The sequence below is a fragment of the Sinohyriopsis cumingii genome, chromosome 2 (assembly GCF_028554795.1).
Source record: "Sinohyriopsis cumingii isolate HCF-2022 chromosome 2, ASM2855479v2, whole genome shotgun sequence".
In the NCBI taxonomy this organism is placed as follows: Eukaryota; Metazoa; Mollusca; class Bivalvia; order Unionida; family Unionidae; genus Sinohyriopsis; species Sinohyriopsis cumingii.
This window is the reverse complement of record NC_142962.1, coordinates 51,166,351-51,177,795: the sequence shown is the minus strand read 5'-3', so window position 1 is coordinate 51,177,795 and position 11,445 is coordinate 51,166,351. Positions and strand designations below refer to the sequence as shown.

The 11,445-nt window shown below is 34.6% G+C and overlaps 1 protein-coding gene across 1 annotated transcript; it reads right to left on the bottom strand.

Moving 5' to 3' along the window:
- Positions 1 to 1,533: 1,533 nt before the first annotated feature.
- Positions 1,534 to 11,224, bottom strand: LOC149804834 (uncharacterized). Its single transcript, XM_089945170.1, has 4 exons — positions 10,712 to 11,224; positions 8,228 to 8,404; positions 6,853 to 6,987; positions 1,534 to 4,510 (listed from the first exon to the last, which is right to left on the bottom strand). The coding sequence occupies exons 1-4, from the start codon at positions 10,785 to 10,787 to the stop codon at positions 4,350 to 4,352; spliced, it is 549 nt and encodes a 182-aa protein (XP_089801296.1). The 5' UTR covers positions 10,788 to 11,224; the 3' UTR covers positions 1,534 to 4,349.
- Positions 11,225 to 11,445: the final 221 nt, after the last annotated feature.

Below are 11,445 nucleotides of genomic sequence, written 5' to 3'. Positions count from 1 at the left end.
TGGATAATATCGATGTTGTTAAGAGAATGGTCCTTGTATAGCTAGGAATAATAAATGGATAATATCGATGTTGTTAAGAGAATGGTCCTTTTATAGCCAGGAATAATAAATGGATAATATCGATGTTGTTAAGAGAATGGTCCTTGTATAGCTAGGAATAATAAATGGATAATATCGATGTTGTTAAGAGAATGGTCCTTGTATAGCTAGGAATAATAAATGGATAATATCGATGTTGTTAAGAGAATGGTCCTTTGATAGCTAGGAATAATAAATGGATAATATCGATGTTGTTAAGAGAATGGTCCTTTTATAGCTAGGAATAATATATGGATAATATCGATGTTGTTAAGAGAATGGTCTTTTTATAGCTAGGAATAATATATGGATAATATCGATGTTGTTAAGAGAATGGTCCTTGTATAGCTAGGAATAATAAATGGATAATATCGATGTTGTTAAGAGAATGGTCCTTGTATAGCTAGGAATAATAAATGGATAATATCGATGTTGTTAAGAGAATGGTCCTTTTATAGCTAGGAATAATAAATGGATAATATCGATGTTGTTAAGAGAATGGTCCTTTTATAGCCAGGAATAATAAATGGATAATATCGATGTTGTTAAGAGAATGGTCCTTTTATAGCCAGGAATAATATATGGATAATATCGATGTTGTTAAGAGAATGGTCCTTGTATAGCTAGGAATAATAAATGGATAATATCGATGTTGTTAAGAGAATGGTCCTTGAATAGCTAGGAATAATAAATGGATAATATCGATGTTGTTAAGAGAATGGTCCTTGTATAGCTAGGAATAATAAATGGATAATATCGATGTTGTTAAGAGAATGGTCCTTTTATAGCTAGGAATAATAAATGGATAATATCGATGTTGTTAAGAGAATGGTCCTTGTATAGCTAGGAATAATAAATGGATAATATCGATGTTGTTAAGAGAATGGTCCTTGTATAGCTAGGAATAATAAATGGATAATATCGATGTTGTTAAGAGAATGGTCCTTTGATAGCTAGGAATAATAAATGGATAATATCGATGTTGTTAAGAGAATGGTCCTTGTATAGCTAGGAATAATAAATGGATAATATCGATGTTGTTAAGAGAATGGTCCTTTTATAGCTAGGAATAATGAATGGATAATATCGATGTTGTTAAGAGAATGGTCCTTTTATAGCTAGGAATAATATATGGATAATATCGATGTTGTTAAGAGAATGGTCCTTAATAATAATAAATGGGTCAAGAAAATTTCAACACGTTCCTTGGAGATTAAAAATAACTGTTTGACATGACTTGGCTACTGCCAAATAAATAATCAACATTCATTATTTAGAGTTCTCCACGGATCTAGCAAATCAAGTTTATTCATGATGTCCCTTACTGCTCTTTGGAACATGGAGTGTTGTTCATGTAAAATGTTGTAAGAGTCAAGCTCCATGTCCTAAACAAGAACCAGTCCACAAAGAGCAGCACAATGATTATCAAAATTAGCAACCTCATCTTTCAGAAAAAACTGTTTAAAATAGTTTAATCAATGTTCATTAATTGGTATATGCAAGAGACTAGATATGTCCTAGTAATCACAGATGTCAGTGTGAATTTAACAAAAACAAAACATTACGCATAAAGATGATAGCATTATCAGCACTATTGCTAGATTTATGACTAAATATAGGTTTATGACTAAATATAGATTTCTGACTAAATATAGATTTATGACTAAATATAGATTTATGATTAAATATACACCATGAAGACTCCCAAGAATTTTCAGTCTCAGCTGTACGATGCATCTCGTGTCAAGATATAATGGAAGCGTTCTTGTGCTTGACGCGATGGAAAAATATCTCTTCTTTCAACAGAGGAACTGTGAGGACGTCTATCATTATCAATAACACTTTAATCAGGGTATCCATCGCTAGAATATTTTCTTCACTTTCTAACTTTCACTGAGCTTATATAACTTTGTATTTTCAACAACCACTAGCATAACATGCACTCACATACAGGTTTAGATACACTCACACAATGTAATTAATAGAAGAGTTTAGAACAGAGTCATGCACCATTTGGTACATATTTGTTATTCTGCATTGTGTCGGTATAGTTATGAAATTGTAAAGCATTTTGGGGGAGGGGTTCATTAATTTTCTTGTTTAACCCTAAATTCCAAGCAATGTTACGTGATATCTCTATCATTTGATCCTTCTATATATGTTACGGTGAAATGAAAAACAAATACATAATCTAGTCCTTAAAGGTTGCAATTAAATTTGACAGCCGAATTTTAAGGAGTTATTTTTTTAAATATAATATATCAGCATTGTTTTTGTTTTATTCTTTTTTTGTGTTTGTTTTGATTTGTTTTATTGCTGTTTCTTTGCTTGTTTTTGCGATTTTTAGTTGTATTTTTAAATTCAAAGAGTATACAATGGAATAACCTCTATTTATCTTATTTAACGATTCATCACACTTTATATCTCTTTCTACCTGTGTCTTTTAATGTACTAGCTTCATTTAAAATTATTGAGAATATTGAGGAATTCACTCATATATATATATATATATATATATATATATATATATATATATATATATATATATATATATATATATATATATAATATGTGGATGATAAACCATGGTACATACAAACATTGAATAATAAAAACATATTTAAACATGCCACATAAAAATCACGTAAACATAGATACTAAATGACATATACACTATATGTGTCTATGGGTCTAAATAGTGAATACCCATTCCACCATTTGTATACTCGTGGATATAGAACTGGGATGATAACAATGATACACAGAACAATATCTGAATACGCCTATGACAAATTACGTAAATATTCATAGTAAATGACACTGGCAGATCTTTAAGCATATGCATATGACTTGTGACTACCCTTTCCACCAACAATTTACCAAAAACCTATATGACTAATATAAACATTATTTGACCAGTCTTGACAAAATTGAAACTGAGTTATATGGACGTGTCCATAAAGTAAATGAAACATGCTATGAGTATGTTCGTATCAATTACCTGGATTGCATTAATATTATAGAAATGTAACTTTTTAAAATTAGAATATACAAAACTAAAATTGAAAAGTAAGAATTCACATTTTGTACAAAGTGTTATATAGTCATCATGAATATCCAGCTTCAACAACGTAACTTCTATTCCAGTTCTCGCATGGGTTTGATTATTTCACAGATAAAATTTCACGAAAAAAAGGGTACTTTGTACCTTTCGCTAAAATTAAGACTTGTGGAAGCTTAAGGTGTTCGTCCCCCTTTATTGCGCAAGAATCCTGAAAATCACTTCGTCCAGATTAGTAACATCTAGAGATATCACAGAGATGAGGAATCGTCCGCTGTACGTAGATTATCTACACATTTTGACAGATACTAAAACAAGGGTTGACTACTCCTGTCACAAAAGGTAAAGGAAACTGCAGATGTTTGAAACTTGTCAACGAGACAAAAATTCAAAATCTTCAAATGTCGATTCCATTTTTTTAAAAATTATCGTTGTTTATTGCTTTAAGAGTTCATTTATAACACTGACTTCACTTGCTTTCTACACACAACAATATGAAAGTTCATCAAAAAACACTTGTAACCGTATCTACACCAGGTTCGTCCCTGAGTATTCTTTAGCCTTCGTTGATTTCCTAAATATTCATTGTATTGAAGTATCACATCCACACAGGTGTTATTATATACTGTGTAAAGACAAAACAAAAACGGCAACAAACTATGACAAACTCATATATCTGTATACTCAAAGACATCGGTGTATTCTTTAGATGTTACGTATATTACTGTACATGATTTACAGTAAAAAGCAGTCGTGTTGTAAGTCATTAATTATTAAAACTCTAACGAAGATAACACATTTCACTATATATGATTCACAGTTTCACAGTATATGGCGTGATGTAAGACATCATTTATTAAACTCCCACGAATATAACATATATTACTGTATACGATTAACAGTAATATGGGAGGTCGTGTGGTATATCATGATTTATCATAATTCCCACGAATATTAAGCATATGGCGGTCATGTGGTAAGTCATAATTTATTGCAAATCCCATGAATATAACACATATGTTACTATATAAGATCCACAGAAATGTGGGCCATCGAGTGGCAAGTCATGAGCTGTTGCAATTCCCAAGGATATTACACTGATATTACTGTATAAGATTCCCAGTAATATCGACGTTCGTGTGGTAAGTCATGATTTACTGAAATTCTCACGAATATGACACATATGTTACATGTACACGGTAGGTATTCGTTATCTTTCCTTTTGTATATCCAGTATAAGTTTTGCAAGAATTTCAAGGCTATCTCCAGCTCCATTGCCGGTGAGTGCCGAAGAACCTCGAACACACCAATCCCTATCTGTCTGCGTCTTTAATTGTAAGAACTCCGCTATGTACTTGCCCTCCATTGCTCCTGTAGAAAAACATAAACATGAATAACATGAAATAAGAGGATGTTCTTAGAAGTAGTGAGGAGTTCTGTTTGCATTACAGATTCACACTAGCGAAATGAAATTTTTTAAAAAGAAAATTGCATGTTCCAGTCCAGATTACATGGTCATGTGATTAAAGAAATCATGTAACTATTTTTGTTCGAATTATTTTCCTGTGATTTTTCTGCTCTTGGTGAACATAGAGTAGCTATCAGCCCTTTAAAACAATACAAGAATGATATGAACGGAAACCAAAATTTTAATTTATTTCCCGATTTCAAGTGCATTGACAATAGCCTGATTGAGTTATACAGTGTTAAGAACAACGAAAATTGCCTTTAAGTCTTTAAGACAGATCTCTGTATTTAAATTAATTCTTTAAATTAATGATTATTTTGCTGGTTTAAAACCTAGACTAGAAAACAAAGTCTAGTTTCGCACAAAATTATTCATGAAATGTTTCAAAAATATAAACAAGTACATACACAGACCAAGAAAGGGGGTAGAAAAAAGGTATACACGACTACAAACATGGACGAAGAGGGATGGTAGAAAGCATACACGACTACACACATGGACCAAGAAGGGAAGTAGAAAAAGGTATGCACGACTACACACGTGGACCAAGAGGGGTGGTATAGAAATCAATATTTTAACAACGAATGTAAAATTTAAGGGTCCTCTGATGCATGCATTTTTCGTAAAAGACATTTTGCTTTTCTTTCCTGCATAACTAGTTAATACCACTCATCTACACCACCAGTGATTTGAACTTATCAGATTTAAAAAAAGCATTGGAGATATCCAGGCAATTTCTTCTATAGCAGTGGCTCCCAACTCCCAGGTCACAACCCAAATCAAGATCGCAATGACGATCTGGAGGGTCGCGGAAGGTCTCTAGGATTATTTTTGAGGGTGGCAAAACTAATCAGAATGTGGAAACGGGGTCGTGAAACTCAAAAGAAAAAAGATTGTTTAGGGTCACGGCCAAAAATGGCTGTTTAAAGGATGTCTTTATGTGTTTTGTATTATAAGGAAGTTTCATATCTAGTCACCTTAGATCTAAAATTAAATAAAACAGGCCGTTGTAGTTGAAAACAATGGGTAAATATTATATCTATCATAATCCATTACAGTAGCTATGACTTCCTGTCTAACCCTTAGCGTTTCTGCGAAAATCTCTAACTCGGTATTTATTTATGAAATAAAAATCGAAAACTATCTGTAAAAATGTACAAATCACACAAAAATATAACGCATATATATAAATATAATTTTATTTATAATATTACATGCCATGATTTACAACATGGTTTTTTCTGTAATAATCCAAATTAAGCACAGTGTTACTGAATGGTTCGCTTCGTATAAAAAAAAAAGTTATTAGGAAATGCACAGAAGGAAAATCTATCCAATTTTAGCTTGAAAAAGAATATAGTCTACAGAATGAAGTAACCAAAGGTTTAGCCATGATTTAAACATACGAGCTAGACCTGGCTAGACCTATGTTTCCAGTGCGTGAAAACATTTGGGTCTCAACGTTCATCTCACCAATAAATTCCCCAAGGTCGTTATCACAGAGTGTAGGAAATTTAATCATGGGAAAATCTCGGGAAAAATTATTAATATTTGCAATAAATACTTAGTCCTAAAAGTGCAGGAGAACTACAAAAGGCACATGACACCCCTGTTTTGTCAACTTGTCCGTGTTATTGTGTGTGCGATTTTGATTTTCAACGTAGCTTCAACAATTTTTCAGTCATATCGCTACGATGTCTGCAGTGTGGCAGTTTATAGTGTTGTCTAGCACTAGGACATGATGCCGCATACATGTAGCATGATGTCTCGCCCATTCAAATTGTCCTAACACCAGGACGACCAATCTTAACACTAGCTTCTTAATACTGAGCGCCTAGCAGCTGTTAGTTGTAAGTCTTTGATATAACTCGGTCGGGATTCGAACCCACGACATCTCCCGCATCTGAGGCGGGCGTTTTAACCAATATATATATATATATATATATATATATATATATATATATATATATATATATATATATATATAAGTAAAATAACACATGAGTCATATGATAAGTAAAATTATTGATTGGGTTTATTACGGTGTATAACGTCATGGGTATGAGAGAATTGACAAGTCGACGTTGTCAGCCGTCCTATGACTTAAAGTGTGGGATTTGAAGAGTTCAAAACAAGGTTTTCTTAAGAGATAAGGTCAGTAATAACAAACGATATATGAATGTTCGCTACTGTGTGTAATGCTAATATTAGTGTGAAATTAATTATAATATTAATTACAGTATACCTGGCAAGTCCTGTTTGTTGGCTATCACGACAATCGGAATACCTCGGAAGTCTGGGATTTTACATATGGACAATAGCTCCTTTCTCGCCTCCTCGAGTCTCTCCTTATCTGAACTGTCTATTACGTACATGAGACCTGAAGCAGACGGCAGAGTTTATTTTGCAGAAATTTCAACAGCCATTCTTCTTTAAGGAAATGAGAATAGATATGTAAAGAAGTCAATTGTTAAAGATGTGGTAGTTGAAAATTAAATTTAAAAAAAAAAGGAAGAGAATCATGGGGACTTGATTAATAATCAAAAGATATGGAAAACTAGAGAATTCTTCGAATGATATATATTTTTAAAACTCAGATCAATATTTTTAAAAATCTGTAAAAGTCTCAGTACTATTAACAAAGAAGTTAACTATGTTAAAGATACTGCAAAGAAAATTATTGATATCACTGCTTTGTTGAATATGAATTATAAATACATACATAAATACCGGAGAGAGTGCCCAGATATAACGTGAAATACAAATGTATACTGCAATGGGATGATTAAAAGTGTATATCTACAATTTTTTTTTTTTACAAACATTATAAAGTGTGTGTGTGATTTGGATTTTTAATGTAGCTTTTAACAATGTTTCAGTCATATCACTAAGATGTCTGCAGTGTGGCAGTTTATAGTGATGTCTAGCACTGAGGCATCATGCCGTAGACATGTGGCATGATGTCCCACCCAGTCACATTATCCTGACACCAGGCCGACCAGTCCTAACACTGTACTAGTACCGTGACATCACCCACCTGTTACTTTTATTTCTTTGTCCCTATACCGACCAAATACGTTTTTGTCCCTCTATAGTCCCAACCATGTTAAAATTCCTTATGTTCAATTCCCATTGCCCCATTACATCTTGTCCCTATATCGCCCAGGGTATATTTTTATGGCAAGTCCCATTGTCCCTATAAATCTTGTCCCTATATCGTCCCAGGGGGGATTTTAATGATCAGCCCCATTGTCCCTATATCGCCCCCATATCACTACTATTGTGTACGTGCATTTAAAATTGTCAAACGTTGAAATCACAGGATTAAAATCTACGCTAGAAAGTTGTTGACACTATCACAGTTTAAGCGATCTCAAGTAGCATATAGGAAAGATTGTTTGCACACACTTTTGAGCATGGACCGGAAATAGCTTACTCTGAGTTAAGTGGAATAGTTCAAGAATATGAACAATGGTTCCAAAAAGAAAGTTAATACAAACAAACCAGACGTAATCTAATCAGAAACAAGGTAGATTAAACCAAATCCAAAGTTAATTGCACATAATAAAGATTAACTGGAGAGAAAAAACATATAGATATCTCAGATAAGGGTAACCCACCTTGACTTCCTTTCAAGTACATTTTCCACAGCGGTCGGATCTTGTCTTCACCTCCAATGTCCCAGATGGTGAAACTTAGTCCACTTGTTGTGTGAACCGTCTCGCAGTTGAATCCCATGGTGGGGGTTGTGGTTACGAACTCGTGTAGTTTAAGGCGATACAATATAGCTGTCTTTCCTTGGAAATAATCGAAAGAATCGTGTCAGCTTAAACAGGCATACACCTGTAAATGATGATGCTTTTTCACCATTTGCTTTATTATACAACGTTAAGAGTTATTGCTGCAGAATATTTAAAAATTTCAGCAATTTATGTTTCACATACAAGTTTAGAAATTTGTTTCAATACTAACTATTTTATGGAAAATAGGGAATTTAAGATTTCACGCTAAGACCATAAGGTATAACGGTACCAATTGCGCAGGTCTAGGTGGGCGGAGCATAAGGTGTAGGAAGACTGCATTCAGAAATGAAGAACAACACTAGCTGTGATTGGTGCATTATGTAAGAGTTGTACTTTCTGTTAGGCTTAAAAAAGCTACGCCTCTTGGCAACATGTGAGATTATGCTAATTCCAATCTAGATCATATTTTGTATTTTTTATGGGTTTTTTTAAAAATGTGGTACACATGGATGAAACTGTCTTTTGTGACTAGATAACTCTTACCCTTGTCTAGTTCTAGCAGAAATATCTCTCTTAAATGCAATGGAGTACAGTGTACCTGGTTTTGTCCTTGTCCAATTGACAATCAAGCATTGTTCTCTATGACAGTGTGCGACATGCATGCTGAGGTAGGATAGAAATTATATTTATTTCACAAAACATTAGCATTGAGGTATATGGAAAAACAATTGGTACCGTGATACCATAAAACAAATGCCTATAATTTCTACGGTACTGTTCACACGACGTTCCACCCACGTGACAATGATGACAGGATAGCATGCCCACATAAGGACCAGTGGTGCCTTGTCAATCGCGAGTTTCTGGCTCATGTAACGTATAAAATACGCTATTGACTTCGTGCCATCATTTACAAAAATTATGAATAAAAATACTGTAAAATAAAACCCGATTAATATTTTGGGGATTTATCAGCCATAAAAGTTCAAGGTGACCTGCAACATTACTTTAGTAAGCAATCGGGGTGGGTGGATGTAACTAAAAATCTGATTACAATACAAATATCCGACATAGCAGAGATGTGCCTGTTTAATACAAAGATTCGATTTTAATCAGCTTGGGTTGTGGTGTAATTGTTCACCAATATATCAGTGACAGCCAGACAAAACGAGGACGAGTCCATAGTTATAGTGTCACGCGCTATCTGCAGTGAAAAAAATAAAGGAAATCAGCATAATCAGCAGTAACATCATTTGAGTAAAATTTTGGTTATTGATACCAATCGGCATATCTTGTTCGGGTGGGGTGGAGGTTTGATAATAATTTACGTAAAACAAATGGAACGTTTCCTAGGAAAACGTTTCTTTATTGCTTGATGGTAACAAGTATGCCCTATAAACGCTTAAAATGCAGGAGCTTTTTCGATCTCAGGGCCCCCATCAGTGGTTCCATCCCACAGATCTCTTGCCTACCTGTTTAACCTGCCCCCTTCCCCCCGATATTTCTGGATCCGCATCTGGACACGAGCAATGTATTGAGTTTTCGTTCCTTATATCCCTGTCCACATCTACCATTCGATGAAAATCATGTATCCCGTGCCTATATGTCACCAGTTATAAGGGTGGATGTTGTTTTGACTCTTGCGTATTGTCCATTGCTTTCTATCAATTTCGTCTCAGGAAATATTTGAGGGTAAAAAACGAAGTCAGAGAACCAATGCTTACCTCGGATGGATTTCCCACCTGGGTAACATTTTGCGACGTAAAAATAATTAACATTGAAGTATAATTATGCAAAAGTAGCAAACTATGGACGTTACAGACTCGGAGAATGTGTTCCAATACTGCAGTATTCGATACATACGACAGCACACATACATGTACATTCATTACCTATCGTTACTATTTTTGCTGTAACAAATGGCTGATTTTAAAGGCCAAATTTAAACGGGGGTGAGGGCGGGGCGGATAATAATCGACGAGACACCAAAATTACTGAAACTATTTCTGCTGTAGCGGTAAAATAATGTTCGAGCTACTTTTCCAAGGTAAAAATGCTTCCAGAGAAAATTTTCTCCGGGGAAAATTACTCCTGTATTGAATTTCTGAGCTAGGTATGGATCTTCTCAGTGGCAAACTATCCAGGAGGAGGGGGCGGCTTAGGGGCAAAGCTACCCTGCGCGACCACCAAACCTGACGCTAACTGTGTTTAATTGTGAAATTTTGTTACTGATAAAATCACCTGTTTTTAGTTTTGAAGTTCCCATACTATAATACGATAAGTGGAGATTATAAGTAAGTTGGATGGGCACATACAAACTCAAAGAAGCAAGGAGAGAGAGAGAGAGAAAGAAGAATATACCTGCTTTATCTAATCCAACCATTGCTATTCGGATGGATCTTTTCTTCTTGAATAACCCAGATTTCCCTATACCCATCTTGTTCACTAGGTCTACATTCACCGAGACATTTCCTTCTTGTGTGATCTCAACTATGTAGAATGTGTAATCTGCAATATTACTTCCTTGACATCACATTCTTATCAAGCACTAACACGATTCTTTCACATTGTGTTACGATGTTAACGCTTGACTTTAAAAGAATAACGTAGGACGATAACAGCGTGATAACTGTATCAAAATATATTTATATAGCGCTTGAACAGGGACATTTATTATTTCTTAAATGGTCACACGTTCCTTTAAAACTATGAATAGTATTCAGTGAAGCGTTTCCCACTGTAACTTGCCATATATATTTTATCTCCGCATTTGTCATTTTGAAACAAGCCATTACATACTTAACGATATAGGGGGCCCCGAGCGGCCTAGTGGTCTAAAGCGCTCACCGTACGGATCACTGCCATCTCACCTCTGTCTGCATAGGTTCGTGTCTCAGGTTTGGCCAATGTGGGTATGTGAGAAAGCTTGCCAGTAGCTTCCTGCGGGTCGGTGGTTCCTTCTGGGGTTTCCCAGGGTTCTTCCTCCACCATTTATACTGACCGCCATGTATAGACTATAGTGTGCTGAAAAATAACGTTAAACCCTACAACAACAACAAAACAACAAATTAACGTTGTTTCGTCGCAGCTTAATG

What these genes read in the sequence shown, in the direction of transcription:
- LOC149804834 (XM_089945170.1), bottom strand. Translation starts at nt 10,787, where the DNA reads ATGGGTATAGGGAAATCTGGGTTATTCAAGAAGAAAAGATCCATCCGA. An exon ending in GTACTTGAAAGGAAGTCAAG is followed by an intron (nt 6,988 to 8,227) that starts GTGGGTTACCCT and finishes CGTCTGCTTCAG; the next exon opens with GTCTCATGTACGTAATAGAC. An exon ending in CAACAAACAGGACTTGCCAG is followed by an intron (nt 4,511 to 6,852) that starts GTATACTGTAAT and finishes GTTTTTCTACAG; the next exon opens with GAGCAATGGAGGGCAAGTAC.